Raw genomic sequence first — 23,677 nt, forward strand, 5'->3', positions numbered from 1 at the left:
TAATTAATAAAGGATTGATCATCTCACCGCTTCTCCATTTAATAGTCCAATTTTTGCCTGTTTTTACATTTTTACCTGGAAAAAAATAAAGCACATTCTGTGGTGGATTACTATAGACTGTAAGTTATCCATTAAAGCTCTTAAAATTACTGATTCCATCCAGTCAATAACTATAAATGAAATTGTTCTATCCCTTGCTTTGTGTAGAGATTACATGGGTGCTTCCATCGGTAAACACTTATCAAACTCCACTCAAAATCTGTGCATTTTATTGTATATGAATTACATCTCAAACGGTGACTTAAATTTAAAGAAAAAACAACTGCAAAAAAATAGAGAGAGCCTTGTTTCACACAGCAGCAGTGTGCTTTTCACGTAAGCCAGAGAGGACTTTTTTCCTTTATTATTATTTTTTTTTTTTTAATTTTTTTTTTTTCAACGTTTTTTATTTATTTTTGGGACAGAGAGAGACAGAGCATGAACGGGGGAGGGGCAGAGAGAGAGGGAGACACAGAATCTGAAACAGGCTCCAGGCTCCGAGCCATCAGCCCAGAGCCTGACGCGGGGCTCGAACTCACGGACCGCGAGATCGTGACCTGGCTGAAGTCGGACGCTTAACCGACTGCGCCACCCAGGCGCCCCGACTTTTTTCCTTTAAAAACAAAAACAAAAACATGTACTTTTACTGAAGTCATTATAAGCTGATTTATACTGCCTTGCATGAGCCCATTGTTGTATTTTAGGAACTTTGTGAGCCAGCTGTGAAGCTATTGTTATCTTGAAATTGGCCATGGTGGTAGCCTTTACAACACATTACAAATCAGGGCTCCTCCCACCCCCATCTTCTCAGAGAGCTGGTTTACTAGCACGTCACCGTATTTGATTTATATTAAAATAAAGATCTACTTTGCATGTCATGTTTAGAGTTATGGTCCATAAACAAAGCAAACTTCCCAAAAAATAGTTTTATAAAGATTATTTGTATTAACATAGACTATCAATCTCTCCTTGCCTGCTCCCCTTTACTGCTGCCAGGCAGTAACTTCAACTTTTTTGGCTGTTAATTTTTTTTATGTTTATTTATTTTTGAGAGACACACAGAGAGAGAGCATGAGTAGAGGAGGAGCAGCGAGAGAGAGGGAGACACAGAATCTGAAACAGGCTCCAGGCTCTGAGCTGTCAGCACAGAGCCCAACGTGGGGCTCGAACTCACGAACCTTGAGATCGTGACCTGAGCCAAAGTGACCCAGGCGGCCCTGTGGCTATTAATTTTTGAATTTGCTTTCATGTCACTAAATAACATGCTTTTTTTTTTTCCAGTTTTGGCATTATCTGCTGATTTTCTACATGGAGGGTATGAATTTAGTCTTTTTTCCCACAAAACATCTACCATCATCACAAACACATTTCTTCCCACCTCTAGCCTTTCAACATTGTGTTATACTTTAGTTAGATCAATAGTCAATGTTTACACTGATATGATTATGAAAATATGTACAGACAAGCTGTGTAGGATTATGATTGGTATTACTCATCCTTCCTTGCACACCTTTTTGTTTTCTCTGGAGTTAGTAATATTCTTGTGATTTATTTTATTTACTGAGTTTTCTATATACTTAGCACTGACCAAAACTCTACTCCAGTTGTTTAAAGTTCCTCTCAATATTTCCAACATGTAAGTATCGTAGAAATTCCACTTTGGAAACACCTCTCTAGAGGCTATTCTCATTCAGGTCGGTTGCTCTCCAGCCTGATGCACAGCTTTGATCCTGGGAGTTATCGTCTCCTTATCTATAAGATTCTCATTACCTCTCTTGTGAATTGGTAAACCAATTGTTGGATCAGTCATCCTAATCTTGTTGAGAAGTTCAAAGCATTCTGACTCCTGATCCCTTAGAGGTGACCTAGTTTTCACTTTGTAAGTTCACAGGATCTTACTTTTGTCTTTCATATTCTAAAATCTTGTGATGATGCCATTTGGACAGCAGGTCTATGCATTGATTCCATTAGGCTCTTAATGGGTTCTTTCAATCTAAAAACTCACGTCCTTTAATTCTTGAAAAATTTCTCTGCTTTTTCTGTTCTCTTTCCAAACTCCTATTATTTAGATATTGAACAAAATGAACTGATTCTCAAAATTTACCTTTCTCTCCTAGTTTTCCTCTTTTTTTGTTTTTATGCTCTACTTTCTGGGACATCTCCTCAACTTTACCTTTTAGCTCTTTTATTTTAAAAATCTTCTGCTAACATTTTAAATTTCATTTATTTGCATCTTATAATGGCAAATATCTTCTCATATCTCAGGATATCAAGGATTTTTGAAGTTTTCACTTCCCCGCATACTGTCTTCCAAGTTGCTTTTCCCCCTATTTGTTTGGATACGTCCTCTTCTTGTTAAACGCACGTCTTGTGGATATTGATTGATTCCATTTAAGAAGGAGGCTGTAAAATGTTTTAAAATTTCTGGACACATGGGTGGTACTTGTCAGCTGTGAATTTCACTCTAGAGTGATCTGGCTGGACTGTTTCATTGAAAACTTTCTTTCCGTAAGTCTTTTCTGTTGAGCTTCCTCAGAGAAGGATATTCCAGTCTTTTGCTTGGAGTGGTGTGGTTCTCAAACCTGAATGTATATCAGAATCACATAGGTGGCTTGTTAAAACACAGAATGCTGGGCCCCACCTATAGCTTTTCTGAGAGCCCTAAAATTTGCATTTCTAACACGTTCCTAGATAATACTGATGCTGCTAGTCCTGGGACCATCCTTGGAGAATATTGGCTGGCCCTTTTAAAGGATATAAATTTGATTGTCCAAAACAAGACCTAAGTTAAAGAGTTGGACTTACAACATTTAGAATGTAAGCTTTTCTTAATCTCTCTGTTTTCGGTAATTATACTCCATCCTCAACAGCGCCTGGTACTCTCTGTCCAGAGGCCTTCTGTTTTACAGTTTCCAGAAAATAAGCCTAAGATCTTTTGCCAGAGTTGGGGAGGGGCTGTTCCTAGCTGGAATGGCAAAGAGGATCTAAGGGTCTCAGTGTTTCTTAAATACACATTCAACCAACCAATCCCTTTTCTTTTCAGTTCTACCTTTACCTCCCTCCCCTTATAAAGGTACATAAGATTGCCAATTTCCAAGTGTTTTGAGAATTCTTGAGGGGAAAATCAAGACGGTTTTCACCTTTCTCTCACCAGTGTTGGAAACTGGATCTACTTTCTCAAGTTTGCTAAGTCATTGGCTAAGTCATTTCCCACTCATCCATCTACTTCCAGCTTCCAAATTGTGTCACTACCAGCTCTTCTCCATCATTTTCTCTTTGCCCTTTGATGCTTTTAAAAGAAAATCATTAGGTTAAAGTTTGTGTTTAATCTGCTGCCTTTAACTGGAAGTTAGATAACTCTTTAGTATCCAATAAATGATATTCCCAGACTAATTGTATTTCAGAACATAGACGTAACAAAAGCAGATTGAACCATCCCCTAAAGTTCTGCCAGGCTGGTCAGTTCAGTTGTTGCCGACTTGGCAAAAGCTATAAACTATGTTTGCATGGGAAAATCTGCTTCACAGCTTCAGACTGCACCTCTCCCACAGCCAAATGTGTCATGGGTCTGGGATACAAGCCACACATAGAAATCCTGGTGTCTCAAAGCAAGACATCAACGTGATTGGACTAGAAGGTTCATCTTTGCATACAAAGAACAACACTAAAAACATTAACACCATGCTAAGGTACTCTCTCTGTTCCACATGGTCTTCTGCCCAAGAACAATTAAAATGACTCACTGAGCATAATTATGCTAGCTCCTAAGGTCAGAATTATGCTAGCTCCTTTGTACGCTCTGTCTCATAGAATCTTTACAACAACCCCACACAATAGGTATTATTTTACTCTTTTATTACCAGTTAGGTAACTGAATTCCAAAAGGGTTACGTAACTAACCCAAGGCCACATAGGACAGGGCAGAGCCAGAAGAGGAATGCAGGCCTGTCTAATTCAAAAGCTACCACATGACCATTTTGAAATTGAGTGAGTTAAAAGCAAATACAAATATTTACTTTGGACACAAAACCCAAGTGAATTTCGTAAGGCAACACAGTGTACTTGAATTTAAGTTTTTTACAGATTTGGAACACATCTTATTTTGTGTAGGTGTGACCTATACACCATCGGAGCAAAACTTCAAGAAATACTCATTAAATTGAATTGAAGACGGTTATAATATATTTAATAGCTCTATGCATAATACACAAGAACAGGTTCATTCAAGATTATTATAGTTATGTCTGGCAAGTCACTAGACAGACTTCTGCCAAGGGAAATCAAAAGGACAGATAACCCCTCAGAGAAGTAATACACAGAAGTAATAAAAGTAATATTACTTTTATTATTTACCAGTACTTACTTACCATTACTTTGCAATATCTTCTGTCTTTCTAAATAAAAAGATTCCAAACATTTGAACCAACAAGGTGGTTTTTCCAAAGGGTACTCTGAGGGTGGATAATTTTGCTTTAGTATATAAAGGTCACCCCAAAGTTTTATGTTCTTTGGGGAGTCCTCCAAATGAAGATTTTTACCAGAGAAGAGAGATTAAACTGGGGGTAATGATCACATTTTCCAATCTAAAAAGGGGACCAAACTTCTTTTATTATCCGTGAAAGTAATCCAGTAAAACAGATAAACAAGATAAGAGTGGGCAACAAGGGAAGTGAAAAATAAGAGAAAAAAATTTATTAAAATGTATTTGGCAGAAACTCAGAAAGACAGAGATGTTAACAATTGGGACAAAAGGAGACAAAGGAAAAAATTCTAATGTAGAACTGCACATGAAATGTCTTTGTTATTGAACTACAGGACCCACTTGCCTGGGAGGGGGGGAAATCACTCAACTACATTATGTTTTCACTTTATTGCAGGCCAGAAGATGGGCCACAGAATCATAAAAAGTAAAATGCCATTAACTAATATTGAATTTTTCATTCAATTTAAAAGGACTTGCTAAGAAACTGAACACACAATGTGCCACACAGGTAAGAAGGCAGCTTAGCCTGTTTTAGAGAGCACAAACATTTCATCGATGTGCTAGGCAGAGTAATGCCCCCTTCCAAAGACGTGCACATCCTGATCTCCAAAATCTATGAATATGGTGAGTTAAGTGGCAAAGAGAAACTGGCTGACCTCGAGATGGGGAGACAAGCCCGGACTGTCCAGGTGGGCCTCGTAATCACAAGGGTCCTTGTAAGTTGAAGAGAAGGGCAGAAGAGGGAAACCAGGGAGACTCAACGTGAGAAGGACGTGGCTTACTGGGCTGGCTGGAGTAAGGTGCAGGAAGGGGTCATGTGCCACAGAATGTAAGCGGCCCCCAGAAGCTAGAAAAGGCAAGCGTTCTATACATCCTACCCTAGAGCCTCTGAAGGAACGCAGCTCTGACATCTCGCTTTCAGTCCAGTGAGGCCCACGTCACACTTCTGACCTCCAGAACTGTAAGATAACAAATGTGTGTTGTTTTAAGCCACTAAATTAGTGGTAATTGTCACAGCAGCAGTGGGAAACTAATACATCTGATCAGCCAATGCATGTAAACTCATTGTGAGTCTTCCCTTATTCTTTAAAGCAAGCCAGTAGACCCTCAAGTTTTGCACAGCAAAAATAAAACGATCACTTTTTTGTTACAACAAAAATTGACTCTATTTTTCAGTTTCAAATAAATGTATTCCCAGTTAAACTCAATTAATGAGGTTTTATGAAAACAGAAATCAGAACTGAATTAAACATGTATTTGTAGCCTGTTTAGTACATCATCATCATTGCATAATATCGCTGTAGCGTAGCCAAATCTGCTTCTTTCTTCACTTGCAGAATGGAGTAACCAAACACCCTTCCCTAAGAAGAACTTCCTCTGCTGGTTTATATGTAGTTCTTAATTCTTTAATTCTAGTCGTCTGTCATCAGCTATGTTTTTCTAGATGCTTCCTCCATTCCTTCTAAAGTGTTCCCATACTGGTGAGTATTCCCAACTTCCTTTTTAACAGTATCAAGCTGTGAATGTGAATGGCCAATGGTAATTGGTTGTACTGAGAGCAAATTTGAATTTGGGGGTGGGGGAAATCACCAGAACAAGAATTTGAGAAAGAAAGAATTGTAGGTACCTATTCAAAAGTTAATATTAAGTAGGTTGTTTTTTATTTTGTTTCAAGTTTGTATTTCAATTCCAGTTAGTCAACATACAGTGTAACATTAGTTTCAGGAGAAGTGCGTTGTTCAAATCTTCCCATTCACCTCCTTTCACCAAGAGTACTGAAGATGATTAGGTTTCAAGCCAATCTATAAAACTTAATCAACCCGTTAAGTATGTGAAGTGCAAATTAATCATATGCATGAAGTCTTCCACACCTACTGGGTACCTGCAATGTGCAAGGCACTTTGATATGAGTTCGAAATGCAAACATAAATGAAAATTCTTGCCCTCATATAGTTCACAATCCAGAGGAGACTAATAATTATACCACTGCTAGATAGTACTATAATGTGCATTTAGCAAAGGTTCAGTGGGGCAGAGAGGGCATGCTTGATTTGCCTGATGGTATAAGGAGACACGTGGCAGAGAAAGAAACACTTGGGCAATATCTGAAAGGAATGAATATTCTTATTCCAATTACCTCCACTTGCTGGGAAGGAGGAAGCAGTGGCCACCATTGGAGAAGAGGCAGTTTAAACAGCCCTGGTACCTGGTTAACTTCTCTCTGCATCTACGAAAACATAACAAAACAAAACAAAACAAAACAAAACAAAACAAAACATCTCTTTGTTGCATTTCTAAACCCAGGCTACGTTTTATGAATTGGGAAAGATAGCACTTATTAGAGAGCATTGAATTTAGGTAGTCCTGGGTTCAAATGTGCCTGGAAACTGTCACTGCATTATCTTGGTAATTTTCTCAGGCTTTCAACCTCTGGTTTCTTGGCTATAAAGCAATCACCGACATCACCATCTTCCAAGATAGTGGTGAAGAGCAGAGATGGTTTATATAAACCACCTAGCATGAGAGATCAAAAATGGAATTCTGAATTCGGATTCTAACGCCAATCCACACACAAGTCAAGTGTTCACGGATCAGGAAATTCACCGAACTCTTCAAGAATCTCTGCCAAGTTTAACCCAGGCCCCTCAGAAAATAAAGCAAAATGCAACACAACTAAATCCATCTCCTATTTAACTGAAGAGTAAATCTAGCAGCTCTGAGTCTGAGTTGTTTTGTCACTTGACAACAACAATTCTCAGGAAGAAGTGTAAGTTCTGTAAGCAAAAAGACCGCATCTTCGTCACCTTTGGTCCCATACTACAATTATCATGATCTCTTGTGTAGTAGGTGCTAATTTTTCACCTTAAAATGTAGTGATAGTCTGCATGCATGTAAACGATAGAGATTATATTTTCTTGGACATTGTAATTTTGAGCTAACAGCAGCGCCAAGAATGTATCTCTACTAAATGATTTATAATGTGAGACGAGGAAAATCACTCACACTAAATCCATTTATTTAAGAAATAAGCTATTTGAGTACATACTATGTGTCAGGCACTGTTCTGGGCACTGGGGAGACAGCAGTGAAAGACACAAAAATCTCTAACTTAATGAAGCATATGTATTCTAGTCTGGAAGACTGAATACGACAGAATTTATAACTAATAAGAATAATAGGATAAGCACTAAGAGAAAAAGCAGAAAGGAATGGCAGGTTATCGGGGAGACTACGTCAGGGTGGTAGCCATGTTGTGATGGCAAGAGCTCCCCAGATTCTATAAATATTTTGAAGACAGAAACAACAGGCCTGCTGGTGGACTGGTCATATGAAATGCTGTCAAATATTCAACAACTAGGACATTCTTGGAGTCAACAGAGATTCACCCCAATTTCCCTTCGTCAACAGAACTGTGCTACAAACGATTTCAATCACTTAACTCCTGAAACAACATGAATTCTGTAGATGTTCAATGACAAGGAGACAGGAATTTTAAAGTAAAGCTTGAAAGAAAACACATATCTGGTGATAAAGGTGATGGGCAGGTCAATTGCCAAAGATCTTAAACAGAATGACTGCACTTCATTTGGTGGTCCACCAATTCATGAGTGAATCTTTGAAGATTAAAGATCAACACTAAATAACAAACGTTAACAAACTCAGAAGTTATATAAACAATCAATTTAATTTTACACTAACTTTTCATGCGGTGTCACAGCACAAGTTTTATATTTTTTAATTCAAAAATAAAGAAGATGTCTTGATTAAATAAGTTAGGTTCTTTTAATGTTAGCAAAAGTAGAAATAGTAGTATTACTAAAATTTCACTATTACAGCCCTTAAACTTTATATTTTCTGTAAGATACATGTCATACTGATTTGAAAATTAGTATCAAATACGTATTTGAAAATTATATATGGAACAAATGAAAATTATGGATAGAGATTTAAAATCTATATCTACATAAATGGGGGAAGGAGGGAATAAAGGAAGGAAAGAAAGGAGAAAGGAAGAATCACTTGTTTATAAGGATTTGTCATTCCCAAATTTCCTCCATTTTTAGCTCATCTTGTTCAAGGCAGTACCAAAGAAATCCAGCAGATGGCACTCATACATTTTTCTAAATGTGGTGCTGCATAAAACCAAGATTGCTTAAACATTGTATTTCAGACCAGAAAGAGCGAGTAAATCACAGTCAGAAGCAAGTGCATTTCAAAATTTTCTATTACCATGGAGAAATAATGCTTTTAAGCTATTCTAATGCACATTCATAGCTTGCAAGCAACTTACAATTTTCACTTCCTATTCTAGTAGCTGGTGGAAAGTAGGCATTCAAAGCCATTACTTGCCAATCAACAGCTTGATAATAGAAAGCTGTAAGTAAACACTTAGAGACCTACAAACTTTTTCCATGATGGGATATGGAATCATTATTTTCTTCGAGTTTCTTTTCAACGCTTTTATTGGTTGTTCTACAAAGATAGGTTCTGAAATTAGCAAACATTATTACTGCCAATTTTTAGCTAAGTAAACATAAGCTCAGAAAGAGTAAAAAATGAGAGCATAGAGTAAGAATCTATCAGCCAGGAAAGAATCAACAATAAATGAATCTAATTTCTTTAACTAGAGAATCAATAATTTATGTTCAAATTCTCAATTAATAAATATGGGTTACACGAACACGTTAATTAAGGAGCCATATTTTCACATACATTTATTGAACACTTCCTAAATGCCAACACTGTTCCAGGCTTTGAGAAGAAAAAATGACGTATAAGTAATACCCCTGCCCTCATGGAACTTGTGTTTCAGTGGTTAGAAACAGGAAAGAAAAAAAAACACAAGAAAGATATCAGAAATGACAAGTAGTATGAAGAGCATTAAACTTGAATGTGAACATGTGACTACTTTAGATCGACTGTTTAAAGGAGGGCTTCTTTGAGGAGGTGACATTTTAGTTGACACCAGAATGACAGAGCAGAAAACCATAAAGAGATCAGGAGGAGGAGCATCCCAGGCAAGAGAAACAGTTCCTGAAATGATCCCAAGGCCAGAGTGAGCCTGGCCTATCTGGGAAGCAAAAAACCCAGTGTGTCTGGAGAGGAATGTTCAAGGAGGAGAGTGGCGTGATACGAGTTCTGAGAGGTTGCCAGGAGTTGGGATGGCTGGATGGGAGAATAGAAGGGGAACAGAAAGAAATGAACAAGAGCGCTAATTTCAGGCTAATCAGAAATTCTTTAATATGTTGCTCTTTTTGGAAGTTTTTCTGTTAGTTCACAATCCTGCCTTAGCAAGTACTGAAACATGAATATAACACTTATTATTTGATATTTTAAGAAGATGCCATCCCTTAGGTTATCACCTTAAATTATCAATGACCACAGGGTAGCACTGAAAAAAATACATCTGTAGAAAGTATAATAAAGTGGGATGAATAGGTATTAATTTCAAGCGATATCCGGGAGGTAAATTTTCAGTAATACTTGAATTGAGTCTGTTTTATACTGATTTGCCCTTTTCTATTCATGGAGTGTAAAAGATAGTCTTAGCTAATGATTTAGATTCACAGATTCTGATCGATGTTTTCTGGTCCAAAAAGGTGTTTTAAGGGATTCTCAAATTTCTCTTATATTCTAATATTTACCTGTTGTGTAAGATTTTATTATAAGCAAATTTTCAAAAGCAGTGTATTTTTAAGGCTGTTGGTACTGAAGCCCAAGCAATTAAAATGTAAATAAAGAGGCCCACTGCCCTCTGTGACCTCACACAAATCAGATTATCAATCAAAATCTCAGTTCCTCCTGCAAAAACTGGGATATATGTTTAGTTTCCAACTAGAATCTCAATAAAGAGATTTGATTTTATTGGATAAAATTATTTCTATAAATATAACATTGATATTTTACAAATTTTAATTGGCAATAGATTCTAGAGCTGACATTGCACTGACCTCAGGATTACTCCCATGTCACCCATTCCCAACCAGAAGCTTTCTTGTGTAAAGTCCACAAAAACTGTCAACAACCACACCATGTAATGGTGGTTTGAATTTGCAAATACTTTCTCTCAGCAATCACAAAGCCATATCCAGAAATATTCATTAGTAATTATATTTGCATCTATTAAATGTAGATTAAGAGGATTTTATTTTAACAAGATTTTATTTACCAACTAATTAAAATGACAATTTATTACAAGTATGAAAATAATTAACTTAGAATTAATAGAGTAGTATAGCTTTTCTGGTTGTAAGAGAGAAATAAAATCATTTCTCTCCCACTCTGTGGGCCTTGTTTTGCACAGCTACTTATACCAGTCATTGTTATTAATTTCACATTTTTACTTACTCTTTATTTTCCTAGACATTTGAATTCTGGTGCTGTCAATTTCATAAAGGTCTTTTAAATGTGCTATGTATCAAAAGCAGTTGTTTAAATAAGCTTTCAGTTCTGACAGCTTTGCTCTTGATACTTTTCACAGCAGCAGCAAGGAGAGAGCATTTTACCGTCAGTCATGGCTTTCTCTGTAATGCTTCCTTTTTCTTCCTCCAATCAAAGTAAGTATGTCCTTACAACTAGCATTACCCTGCAAAATGTTTCCTCATGTTTAATGAACATGACCCTCAGTATAATGAACAACAACAAATAAACAAATGAAATCCCGAGACTCCCTTATAGAACAGGGAGAATTATTACATTATTTCCTTCATACATCAGTCAGTGTCATCTCCATATTATTTGGTCAAATGTCAGTAAATGAACTTAAAAAAAAAAAGTTTCTTTGCCGGCATGATAATTAGATCATTAGTTGGCCAAGCAGAAATTTACTTAACTTGAAAATATAATGTTTAGAAAGCACAAATGCAAGTAACTATACACTCCTACCTCTGACATTTTCAAATACAACTTCATCTTCCCCTTTCTTCCATCAAAAAAAAAAAATCTGTTGTCTTAAGATAAAAGGGCCACAAAACTCCAAGACTTAATCCCTGCTTCAGGCTAATGACAAAAAAAATTTTTCATTTTTTTAGTTCACATCCTGAAAAAAATTCCCTTGACAGAAAATGCTCTGAACTAGACTCCGAAAGGCAAATGCATTTGCTTCATTTCAGTTTTTCAGGATGACAAAGGAGAGAAGAGTCATGAAGAAACACAGAAGTTGACCTCAACAAAATCTGTTTCAAATATTAATATATTTTTTAGAACGTTGGACAACTCCAAATTTCAAATGTTATGCTAGAAATAAATATTTGAATGACAGAACACCTTACCCTTGTACACCCAGGATTAAAAATCATATCATATTTATTTCTAATCATGTCACCGCACTGCTACTGTTTTCTGGGCTGCAAATAAATGACTTATTCATAATAATGTGACACAGTTATGTATGATTGATTGGTATGAAATAGAAAGGGACTTTGTCCTCCGTGTAAGCTTAGAACAGGGCCTGTTCAGTGCCCGCTATCCGTCCATCTGCAACCAGCCAGCTGAATTACCCTTCTGGTAAGAGACTCAGTAGATTTTCTCACAGTATAATATCCACTCTACAATAAATTACCAATCCCAATTGCCTCTGTTTTAAGACATTTCTAGATTGCAGTTCATCATAATTCTATGACTTGAACCTTATTTAGGACTTTTAACCATCTCATCATAGTTTTTCAAGGTTCAAGGAGAAAAAGACAAGCAGACAAAGTACTCCTCAATTTTTGTTTCTCTTATAAGAGAAAACACTGTTATTGATAAAACAATGAGTAGTATAGAAATCTTCTTGACTCTCCATACCTTAAAGCTTTTCCTTTTCTTTGATTTTTTTCCTTCTGTTTCAATAATTAGGCCAGGGAAGGAAGAAAGGAATTTCTAGTCTAGTGGTCACGCTCCACATACTATAATTTTGTTGCCGTTTTTCCCCTAGCCAAATAGTGCCATTAATCAGCAGGAAAAATATGCAGCAAAGTATCTATACATCCTCGTATTATCCCCAACAGAGAGCTGAGAATGAAAAAGTTGCTTCTGGAAGAACTTCTGTCACAGTAAAGAACTATGGTGGCGTGCCCAGAACCTTGGAGCAGGATCACTGTTACTCTGGGTTAATTTGAGCTTTGGTTATACATCAGTACAAGGAAAATTTAGTGAATTCACTTAATGAATGAGCATTCATTTAAAAACTGCCTTTCTGTATAGCCAAAGTCTTGCTTCCAGAATAATTAAAGTCAGTCTGAGACACATGTTTACCCAGAAATTTCAGTTATTTATCCTACTTACGAGGTTTATGAATACTAACTCTTAAAAAAACTAAAAACTGACCAAATCTACTACTGATATTTTACTTTGGCAGTACAGTTCAGTTTAGTACACTGTGATTTCTATTGATTGTTGTATTTCCTTTGTTTGGTAAAACTCTTCCTTTGATTACATTGATTCTAGAAGTCCCAGTTATTTTGTCTGGAATCACATGGGTAGTGCTTTGAATTACTCTAACATGTAACACTAAAATATTCATTTGATTGTTTGAAAATTACCTTAAATCTTAAAATATGCATTTTAAGCATTCTGAAATAATGAAAATACTGCATCTTCCATTTTTTCTCAGATTCAGTTCATATGAATCCTGATTCCATTAGTGAATATTTAATCTTGACATTCTGGATGATACACATATGAAAAGATAGTTGTATCAGTAAGAGTTTATTCTGCGTATATGTCATTGCATGTTAGTTATGCAAATAAGTGGCATATCTGTAGTTTACATTAATATTTAGCTACAAAACCAATAACGAACAAAAATTATTGGTAAGTGTAAGAGGCTTTATGTGTAAGCTCAATCTGCATATTAATAATAGAATACACATTTAATAAGTAGATATTCATGAGACTTAGAATTTAGATAGATAAATGGACTAAAATAAGACAAAACTGAAGTCACGACTAATCCCAATAACCATTTTCCGCTTTATATTTGCATATAAAATAGGAAGCAACTCCCTGGTACCATTAATTTTTTTCTTCTTAAGCAAAAATAATTTACTATCAACTATTTAAGGAATCAAAATAAGAAATCACTTCTGAAAATGCAAATTACTTAAACAGATGGCAACTGCTACACATCTCAAAGGAGAATTTTAACTTTACTAATTAAAAAAAATAAGAGTACAAAACAACATACACAGAAAACTATACCAAAATAGGACTTGCCCTGAAACTAGCCCACCTCACTGTCGGTAGATAGAAGACATCTGTAAACATCTCATATTTGATGTTAAACTAATTCAACTACAGCCGCAAAAGAAAACATGATTCTAACATTTGCACTCCGAACTTTGCAATATATCCCCAAATAGGTTTTGTTCCCCTCCCTGATTCACCACAGTTTAGGGCATCGTTGGGCAATTTCCATCCACTTTTTTTTAGAAACTAGTGAAAAATACACCTTCCTAGGCAGGATTGCTAACTGTAGGAAGCTATGTGTTGCTGCAAATTTGGTGGAAATACCACGTTTGATCCAAACGTGAGTTTTAGTTGCGATGTTTCAGTCCACCAGCGAAATGAATCCTGATGGCCATAAGGAGATCATGCACCTCCCCAGGTGGATGACTTACTTCATTCTAACCAACACCGGCACTGGGAAGAGGACAGCAGGCACAAAACGCTGGGAAATGGCCGCGGGAGCCCCAGACTTAACTCTACAAAAATATCTAGAGAAAAGGGGAGAAAACTGGCTTTTGCAGATGAAAGGCCTCAGAAGACTTCTGTCAACAGACATTTTAAAGATTAGAGAAGGATTAAAATGAAAGTGAGCATCTTTGTTAGGGGAAATGGCACCGACAAAATGGGATCAATAATCTGATCGTTTCTCCCCACCGGTGTTTAACCAGACCCGAGGTAAACTGCAATAAAGAATGAACATCACAAAGTACAGATCAGCTTAAGGGTCAGGAGAGATAAGAAGCGGAGAGCACAATATCCACCTGTCCCTTTTTCTTCCTTTAGAAACAAAATCAAATCCCATAAGAAGCTTTAAAGTTCCAGCAAGTAACAAGACATTACATTTTAAAAACGCTAATATGCCAATTCTAGATATCAACAACTTTGAACATTCAGAACCTCATGTTTTCCACAAAAATCTGTTATAATGGGCACTGTTTGTGTATCTGTCACAGGATTTGATTTTAAGGTGCTTTGATCAAACCTTGGATAGCTTTGGTCAATTCTCCACAAGTTATTTGTTTTCCCGAAGATCTTTCTGTGCCAATGTCTGAAAAGAAAAATATGATAATTTTTCATGAGGAAAAATGAAATTCTTATTGAAGGAATTCCATAAAGTTCATGTAAATTTAGCACAACAATAAATGGGCTTTTCTCAATTTTATTTTTGAAAATTTTCATAAAAAATTTAAATCTTAACATAAGCTATTGGAACACTTTTAAAAGAAATGTTTACAGAAAATAAATATGAAACAAAATGTAATGTAATAAATTAAAATGACATTTTAACATATTCTAAAGCTAGCTATATATGTCTTCCATTAAAATAGAGCATGGCAAATACTGCATTCATTTTATAAACAACCAAAGAGGTTAAAAGCAATTTAAAGTGCTCCCACACAATCCGAAAATAAGTTTCCAATAATTGAATCCAAAGTTCTTGAGATCATAAAAATCTGTAATAAAAAAGTTTTAAGATCAAATATAATAAAAGTATAATTTGTGCCTATCAAAAACAAAAAGCTTTTAAGCATTATGATAGTTAAAATCCTTCAGTGCATTAATCCTCTAACAACTGTTTCAGTCAAGGGAATGTTGTGAGGTCAGGTTTGAATTTTTTTGAAACTTAGTTTGAAATTGTATGTATTCGCTTTGAAGAGAACTTGCTTTATGTAGCACCTAACTCTCCAGGAACTCAAAAGACTTCACTGACTTAGATCCTGACTTTAGCCTGGTTCGTTGGTGCAGTTTTAATTTTTGTATCTAGTGAAAATCCATGTGAAGGGCAAACCACTAGATTGATGATATGTCTCCCGGCAAGCCCATTCTCGCCAATGGGTACAATAATACTGGACAGACGTTAAAGAATCACTTGGTGGCTTACCAACTCCAGAAATTCTATTTCTGTTTGGAGAGCTTCATAAGCACTTTGCATGTCGTCTTCCTTACAAAGTTCTAATTCTTTCTTAAGTCTGTTTTAAAGGAAAAATTCACTCTATGAGTTCAGCAATAAACTTTTACAGCAAGTTTTGGTTATATGGATAGTGGCATATTTGAGTTTAACACTAAAGAGTTTGGAAAGAAATTTTAATTCTCTAAAGACTATATAAAATTTGCAGAAGAAAAAAAAGCTTCCATAAAGAAAAAAGCAGACTAAATGCACAATAGGCAATTTTAGTTAGTTAAAAGAGCATCGCAGTTTAGTGGGAAAAATATAGTACTGTCTGAAGAGCTCTGTATTAGTCCTGGCCACTAACAAGCTGAATAACTTGGCTAACTCATTTCGCCTCTCCGAACCTAACCTGAAAAATTTTAATTACAGAAAAAATTGACCTCTGAGATTTCTTCTTGCACTAAAATTAAACATTAACTTTATAGTACACATATGTAATTAGAATATATTTTAATTTTAGAGTAAGAAAGCAATACTTCTTTCTTCCAGTTAAGTCTTTAATCCTTAGAATATTCTGAAATTAAAAAAATATTTTATGTCTGTATTTCATGTAAAAAATAGTGAAAAGTCTTCTATTTCTAGCATTACAGACTTCCAAAAAGAAAAACATAAGCAAAAGCCATGAATGGCAGTTGGAGAGGTAGAGAGCAAGGGCAGCCGGGCAGGTGAGGCCAACCTAAGGGCGGATACCAAGAGCAATCCTGATCTCACAAACCTAAGCCAGTTGGGCCAGCCCCAAGGTGCAGAGAATAGATCAGCTCGAACCTCTGCTGAGCTCCAACCCTTAAGGAAAGTCTGAAGGGGTCCTAGGCCAGTGGCATTCCCTGTACGCTAGGAGAAGCAAAAGAAAATCCCCTTGGAAGGAAAGTTGAACATATTTAGACCTATAGGCCTCCCACAGATTAAGAGGAAACCATGAGCTCAAAATCAGAGATCACCCAGCGTCCAAGAAGGCAAGTAAAAGTTAGAAGACACAATAAATAATAGAGTATATCCATAATATATGAAGAAGTACAAGTCAATAAGAAAAAGACAACACAATGGAAAATGGGCATACAAGCGCGCACACACACACACACACCCCCATACACACACCTCTACCAGATTATCCACAAAATGTGCTCAACTTTGTTAGTTATCAAAGAAACAGAAAAGAAAAACACAATGAAATGCTCGACACACATCAGAATAGCTAAAATGTAAAACAAGCAACAAGTATTGACAAAGATTATGACCATACGCCATAGGGGCTGCTTCTTCATATTTGGTTGCAGAATGAAGATGAGGAGAAGTGTGGCTAACTCCCAATGAACATGTAGTGTGATTGAGAAATAAACACTCACTGCACATCACTGAGGTTGTTTGCTTCTGAAGCATAATTTAGTCTAGGCCGTTGGGGGTGGGGTGGGGGGCGGAATTAGAAAGTCTGGAGAAACTGAACATTGATGGCCACTAACACTCAAAAAACAAGAGGCACAAGGCCTTCTGATGGAAAAACATTCCATCTATGCTATAGCTTTGCCAAAAAATTTCAACCTAAATTTGCTCAAGCTTTTAGATCCAATTACCAATTTCCAAAAAATATATTAGGTCAAACAAATATATTTAACCATACAATGGGAACATAATCAACTACATCCAAATTGTGGGAAACTCTACAGGATAAAAAATGTAATTTCCTTAGGGTGCCTGGGTGGCTCAGTCGGATAAGCATCTGACTTCAGCTCAGGTCATGATCTCACAGCTCATGGGTTCAAGCCCCACATCAGGCTCTGACATCTCAGAGCCTGGAGCCTGCTTCAGATTCTGTGTCTGCCTCTCTCTCTGACCCTCCCCCACCCATGCTCTGTCTCTATCTCTCAAAAATAAATAAATGTTGAAAAATGTGTTTAAATCTTAATTTCCTCAACAAATAAATTACAAGTTTAAAAAATAAAAGAAAATAGGGGAGCTTCAAGATTAAAAGAGATTTAAAAGACATCAGGTCACTGTCATATGTAGACCTTATCTGGAACATAATACAGACAAACAAAAAACTGACACCTATAAATTGTAAGTGTGAATACTGACTAGATATTTGATATCAGTTAATTATTATTTGTTCAATTGCTATTAATTATTTTATGTGTAATAATGGACTCCATGGTTTTTAAAAGTTATTTCTTAAGAGACATACTAAGATAAATATATAATAATGATATGATGTACATGATTTGCTTCAAGTAATACAGAAGAAAAACAAGTGGAGACATAGATGAAACATGACTGGCCATAAATTGATAACTGTTAAAGTTGAGTGATCAGTGCATAAGATTCATTATATTTTTCTTTTTTACCTTTGTACGTGCTTTAAATCTTCTAAAATAATTCTCTTAAGAAACAGAGCTTAGCAAAGATAGCAGTCATAAAGTCAAAATACAAAAATCTGTTATATTTCCGTGCACAAGCAATAAACAATTAGAACATGTCACTTAAATTAAAACCACCATTTTCAACAGCGTCCAACACTGCAAGGTACCTAAAATTAAAACTTACCAATGATGTGCAAGATCGACAAACAGAAAATTCTAAAGTTTTATTAAAATATATTAGAAAAACAAATTGAGGTATCCTAAGTTCATAGACAGGAAGTCTCAGTTTAATAAAGACATAAAGTCTCTCAAAAGTAACTATGATAGTAAGTACAACTATAGCCAAAATCACCACAGATTTTCATGGATATGATAAGTTGATTCAGAACTGTATATAAGGACACCTGGGCTGGGTGGCTCAGTCTGTTAAATGTCCTACTCTTTTTTTTTTAAGTTTTTTATTTATTTTGAGAGAAAATGGGCAAGCAGGGGAGGAGGGAGGGAGGGAGGGAGGGAGGGAGAGAGAGAGAGAGAGAGAGAGAGAGGAAATCCCACACAAGGCAAGGCTCGATCTCAGGAACTGCGATCATCATGACCTGAGCCAATGGGACACTTAATCGAATGAACCACCTAGGAGCCCCGTTGCATCCTACTCTTGATTTCAGCTCAGGTCATGATCTCAAGGTTCCTGGGGAGAAGCCCTATGTCAGGCCCCACACTCTCAGCACAGAGCCTGGTTGGAATTCTTTGTCTTTCTCTCTCTTTACCCCTCTCCCGCTCACACATGCACACTCTCTCAAAATAAATAATAAAATAAAAGCATTAAAAAAAAGAAATGTACATAAAAAGTAAACAGCCAAGTATAGCCAACATGCTCCTGATGAAGACCGAAAGAGACAAAGGGGGTGTCATACCTTGTATCATGACTCCTTATCAAGTAATTAAATAGTTAAAATGGAATAGTATGCATTTAGTAGTAATTAACACAGTCTTACGCAGAAATCAACAAAGTGACCAATGAAACAGAAGAGAAAGTATAATATGAAATATATCCACGTTATTTTATTATTTTTAATAAAAGATGTGACACTGTAGATCACTAGAGGAAGAAGAAACCATTCAATAAATGTTGCTGGGACAAGTGGTTATCCGTGTGCAAAAAAAAATAAAAATGGATCTTGTTATACACATAAAATCAATTTCATATAAACTAAACACTTAAATGTGAAAGGCAAACCTTACAAATTGTTAGAAAAAATATAGGACAATATCCTTGCGATCTTAGATGGGGGAAGAGTTCTAGAACAAGACACAAAAATGCTAACTGCAACAAAAAATGACTGATAATTTAAACCACAGCAAAAGTAGGAATTCCAGTAAAGCACAACAATATAAAGAACTCCAAAACACAAAGCAAAAACAAAAAGCTTCATAAGTTGGGAGAAGATATCTTCAATCTGTAATAGACAAAATCCAAAACTATTAAAAAATATAAAAATAAAAATCTTCTAGAAACCAGTAAAAGACAAATACTCAAAAACCCAGTAGCAAAATAAGTATGGAACATTTTACAGAAAAGAAAACACATGGTCTATTAACATGAAAAGAAGCTCAATCACATAGATGGTAGGGCAATGCAGATCAAGACCACAAAATACCATCTTACGTCCCCTGAGATTGGCAAAAGTTAGTAAGTCTGAAAATATTGAAGAAGTTGGAGATCAGTGGGAAATTTTATCACGTGCTAATGGAAATATAAACGAGTTTAATCACTTTGGAAAAATAGTTTGTTGTTATCATGTAAAGTTCAACATTCGTGTGCCTTATATGCAGCAGTTCTGCCAGGAGTAAAACTTTAACTCTTACGCGTGTGCACCAGGATGATCACCTGAGCACTGCCAGTGAAAACAAAAACTGGAAGCAACCCAAATGTGCACTGAAAAGAGAAAAGAGTGGCGCCTGGGTGGCTCAGTCGGTTAAGCGTCTGACTTCGGCTGTCATGGTCTTGAGTTTGTGAGTCTGAGCCCCGCATCAGGCTCTGTGTTGACAGCTCGGAGCCTGGAGCCTGCTTCGGATTCTGTGTCTCCTTCTCTCTCTGCCCCTCCCCCACTTGTGCTCTGTCTCTCTCTACCAAAAATAGATAAAATATTAAAAAACAAAAAAAAGAGAAAAGAAAGTTGTGATATATTCACATATCTACACTCAACAACATAGGTGAGTTTTAGAAACTAAGTTGAATAAAAACAGTATCATACCATTTTTACATAACTCAAATATAAACAAAAATAAACAATATGCAGACATATATATAAATGTATGGCATACATTTAAATAAATCATAAGGTAACAAAGAAAATTATATATAAGAAAATGGACTAAATGCCATATCTCACACACACACACACACACACACACACACACACACACACACACAAGGAAATGAAACACAGTGTAGGACCACAATTACATGTGGAGTAAGGAAGGGTATGGAATAAAGGAGGAGCCATGGCTAAATGCAAGGTCTAGTTTAGTTCACAGGCGCCTATTATATTATTATACTTCAGAACTTACACATAGTTAGGGAAGAAAAACATAATTGTAGGGATGGAAAAGGAAACAATACCCTATATATGTGAAGTTCAATGTGTTCTGTGAACTTCTATGAATTTAATAGTAAATAGGAATCCTGAAGGAATGCTTACATAGGAAAGATAGAGCAAGTTATTAATTTTTGAGCATTAGATGTTTACACAAGCATAAAAGCCTTATAATGAATATTTTTAAAAAGTGGAAAACTGAATGGAGAGTTACAATGTACTGTGGAGGCTGCTCTAAAATGTACTTCAGACCTCATTTGAATATATTTATCTTTTCAACTAAAATAGTAGAGATCTTTCTTCCCATCATCCCATCCATACCTGCTCCTTCCTCTTTTCAGTTCAAACGGACCGCAGGTTGCCTAAGACTGTTTATGCCCATCAGCACTGGGCAGTGACCACTTTCCCTTTCAGTTAGCTAACAATAAAAATGAGAGACTACTGAAATTAAGGAGGGCAGTTAGAGCAAATTATAGGAAGTATTTCACTATTCAGCATATAATCAAGCTGTAGAATTTAGATCTGTACTTGAAGAAAAAATTGCTGTTGCTAGCTTTAAAAGAGGCTAGATAATAATGGTATGAATATTAATACATTTGCAGCTAGCCAAAGCCATATAATGGTAAGCAGATCTCATGCTTCAGTGCATAGACTGATTGCCTATAGGAGTCAAGAAGGACTTCCTTCACCTGCTGCACAATAACTAAGGGCAGTTTGCATTGGTTATTGTCAGCTTTCTCTGAATCATCAAATGATGACAAGGATGGGCCAATATTGCTAGTTAGCTTTGCAAAACTTATGTTCCATGTATTTTTATGATTTCCTGCGCCATTCCAATTTTTTTGTTACTTCTGAGTGCTAAAGAAAAGCCTTTACTGGAAGAACACTCTTTTAAGCTATAGGACTGTACATAAGTACTATTTAAGTGGAAAGAAGGAAAAACTTCACCCAAAGTCCTAGTACACAAACTCAAACGACACTAAAATTTAGGTATATTTCGTCACGGTCTTTTGTTTCCCTATAATAGGGACTATGTACACTTACTTCCTAGTTTTTTCTTTTGCTCAATGTTATTACTTACATTTCCCCCAGTTAATTACACATGCCAGTTCATACCATATAAGAAAAATATGTAGCGATCCAAGTGGCTACATCAGAGTTAACTTAATCATTCATTTATAAGTTGTTTTCTACGTTTTTCTACTATAAATAACATTTCTATGCACACCTTTGTACATAAAGTTTCTTCTGTACTTAGAATTGTTTTCCTTAAGACAGAGCTCAGAGGTGGACTCTTAGATTAAATGGCATAGATATTTTTAAGTGCTTACAATGATTGATTTTATGTACATAAAATTGCATTCCAAACATATGCAATGAATACTGCCACAGCAATGTATTATCTCCATACCATACTCTTGTCAATTTTGGTATGGTCATTTAAGAATGGCTTTCAAAATTTGATAGGAAAATTGTATTTACTGGTTTCAATTTGCATTTAATTGGTAAGCAGTATAACTGCATTACTATTTGACTTATTTGCCCTGTTATCCCTACTAACTTGTATAGTGTATGAGACAAAGTATGCATTCTATGCATGTTTGTTGGATAAATACATGAATAAAACTATCGACTTTAGTGTTTTCTGATTTTTCATCAGCTGATTATTTGGTAAGCTGTTATCTGTTGTTTATCATAATGACTATAAATTTCTCCCAGTTTATCATCCCATGATGCTGACTTTTTTGACACATGAAATTTTAAATCTTACATGCTAAGTCTATTAATCTTACACTTTTTTGGTTTCCTTGATCACACCAGAGTTCTGGTGTTCACAGACACCAGAGTTCACAGACAGTAGTTCTATCTACTTTTTGCTAGTGTTTCCTTGGCTTGACTGTCTTAGTATTCCTTCTGTATATTAACTCATATGAAAATTATTTTAGTGCCACTTAAACACATACTATTTTTTAAGACATGTAGGTCATCCTCTCTCACGTACAATTTATTTCTGCAACTAGGCTTCAAAGTTGAATGTGTGAAATCAGGGTTTTGGTGTCCTAATCATCCTTTCTTCAGTCCAGGCCACAAGCAGACAGTTACGAACCTTCACAGGTGTGTCAGTCTGAACCAGAGAGATCTGTTGAGAAGGAGGTAAAAGAGAGTGGGGTCCTGCCAGCGGCTATTATTGCAAATCCTGGGCGAGCTGAATTAGGCATCTTCTTTAACCACATACTTTCTATCACCTTCCTTACCCCCATGCCAAAAGGGGTTATTCGTAAAAGTAACATGTGAAAATGGAAAAAAAAAATCTGTTTTCCTTCAAAGACACCAATGATTTTTGAAAATGATTATTGTAACATTATACATGGCTTGTACAATAAATAGGCAAAATTATTTCAAAGTTTAGGAACATTTACGAATAGTCACATTTATATCAGAATATAATGTTTAAAATAATCAATTGACTCTGTCATCAAAGTTTCCCTTGTATTTACTTAGAAGCTTTAATAACCATAGAATGTGCCAAGAGTTCACAAAACAGGAGATTTCTATTAGCTTGAAGGCTACATAATCAATGCTGTAGAGACACTTCTGTTAGTGAATAAATGATGAAGTTTTACTAGAAAAGATGCAGAGTCAACAGAAATATTCAACATAGCTAAGAATAATCCTGGAATTAAATGGAGATTTTCATTTTTTTTTATAAATGCTAAAGAGAGAGAGAGAGAGAAAGAGAGAGAGAGAGAGAGAGAGAGAGAGAGAGAGAGAGATGGTATGGATTGGCTATAGATATATAATTATTTGACTAGTATTTTCCAGAAACTTTACTGTTGAGATCTTGTTATACTTACCCACATAGAGTTCATTTTTATTGATAACACAGAGTACTGCAAAATACATGTGCATTATTTTCTCACTGTCACCTGAATAACAATTCCTGTTACTCTACTAAATAATGCTTATTCTGTTTTTTTTTAATGTTTATTTTTGAGAGAGAGAGAGAATGAGCAGGGAGCAGCAGAGAGAGAGAGAGAGACAGGAA

At 35.9% G+C, this 23,677-nt stretch overlaps 1 protein-coding gene across 3 annotated transcripts in view; it reads right to left on the bottom strand.

The window, feature by feature from the left end:
- Positions 1–648: 648 nt before the first annotated feature.
- Positions 649–23,677, bottom strand: part of CCDC172 (coiled-coil domain containing 172) — a 71,973-nt gene continuing 48,944 nt past the window's right edge. The window contains exons 8-12 of one of the 3 annotated variants that reach the window (XR_009612833.3): positions 15,615–15,702; positions 14,715–14,780; positions 6,660–6,749; positions 5,401–5,481; positions 649–2,621 (exon numbers count right to left, since the gene is read on the bottom strand). Coding sequence is in view for 1 of the 3 variants with exons in the window: in XM_060641396.3 (XP_060497379.1) it covers positions 14,745–14,780; positions 15,615–15,702 (124 nt within the window). In the remaining 2 variants the exon portion in view is untranslated. Of the gene's footprint in view, positions 2,622–4,613; positions 5,482–6,659; positions 6,750–14,714; positions 14,781–15,614; positions 15,703–23,677 lie in introns of those variants that run through there. The other 2 variants (XR_009612832.3, XM_060641396.3) reach the window with 2 other exon arrangements.

The sequence above is a fragment of the Panthera onca genome, chromosome D2, assembly GCF_046562875.1.
Source record: "Panthera onca isolate mPanOnc1 chromosome D2, mPanOnc1 haplotype 2, whole genome shotgun sequence".
NCBI classification, from domain to species: Eukaryota; Metazoa; Chordata; class Mammalia; order Carnivora; family Felidae; genus Panthera; species Panthera onca.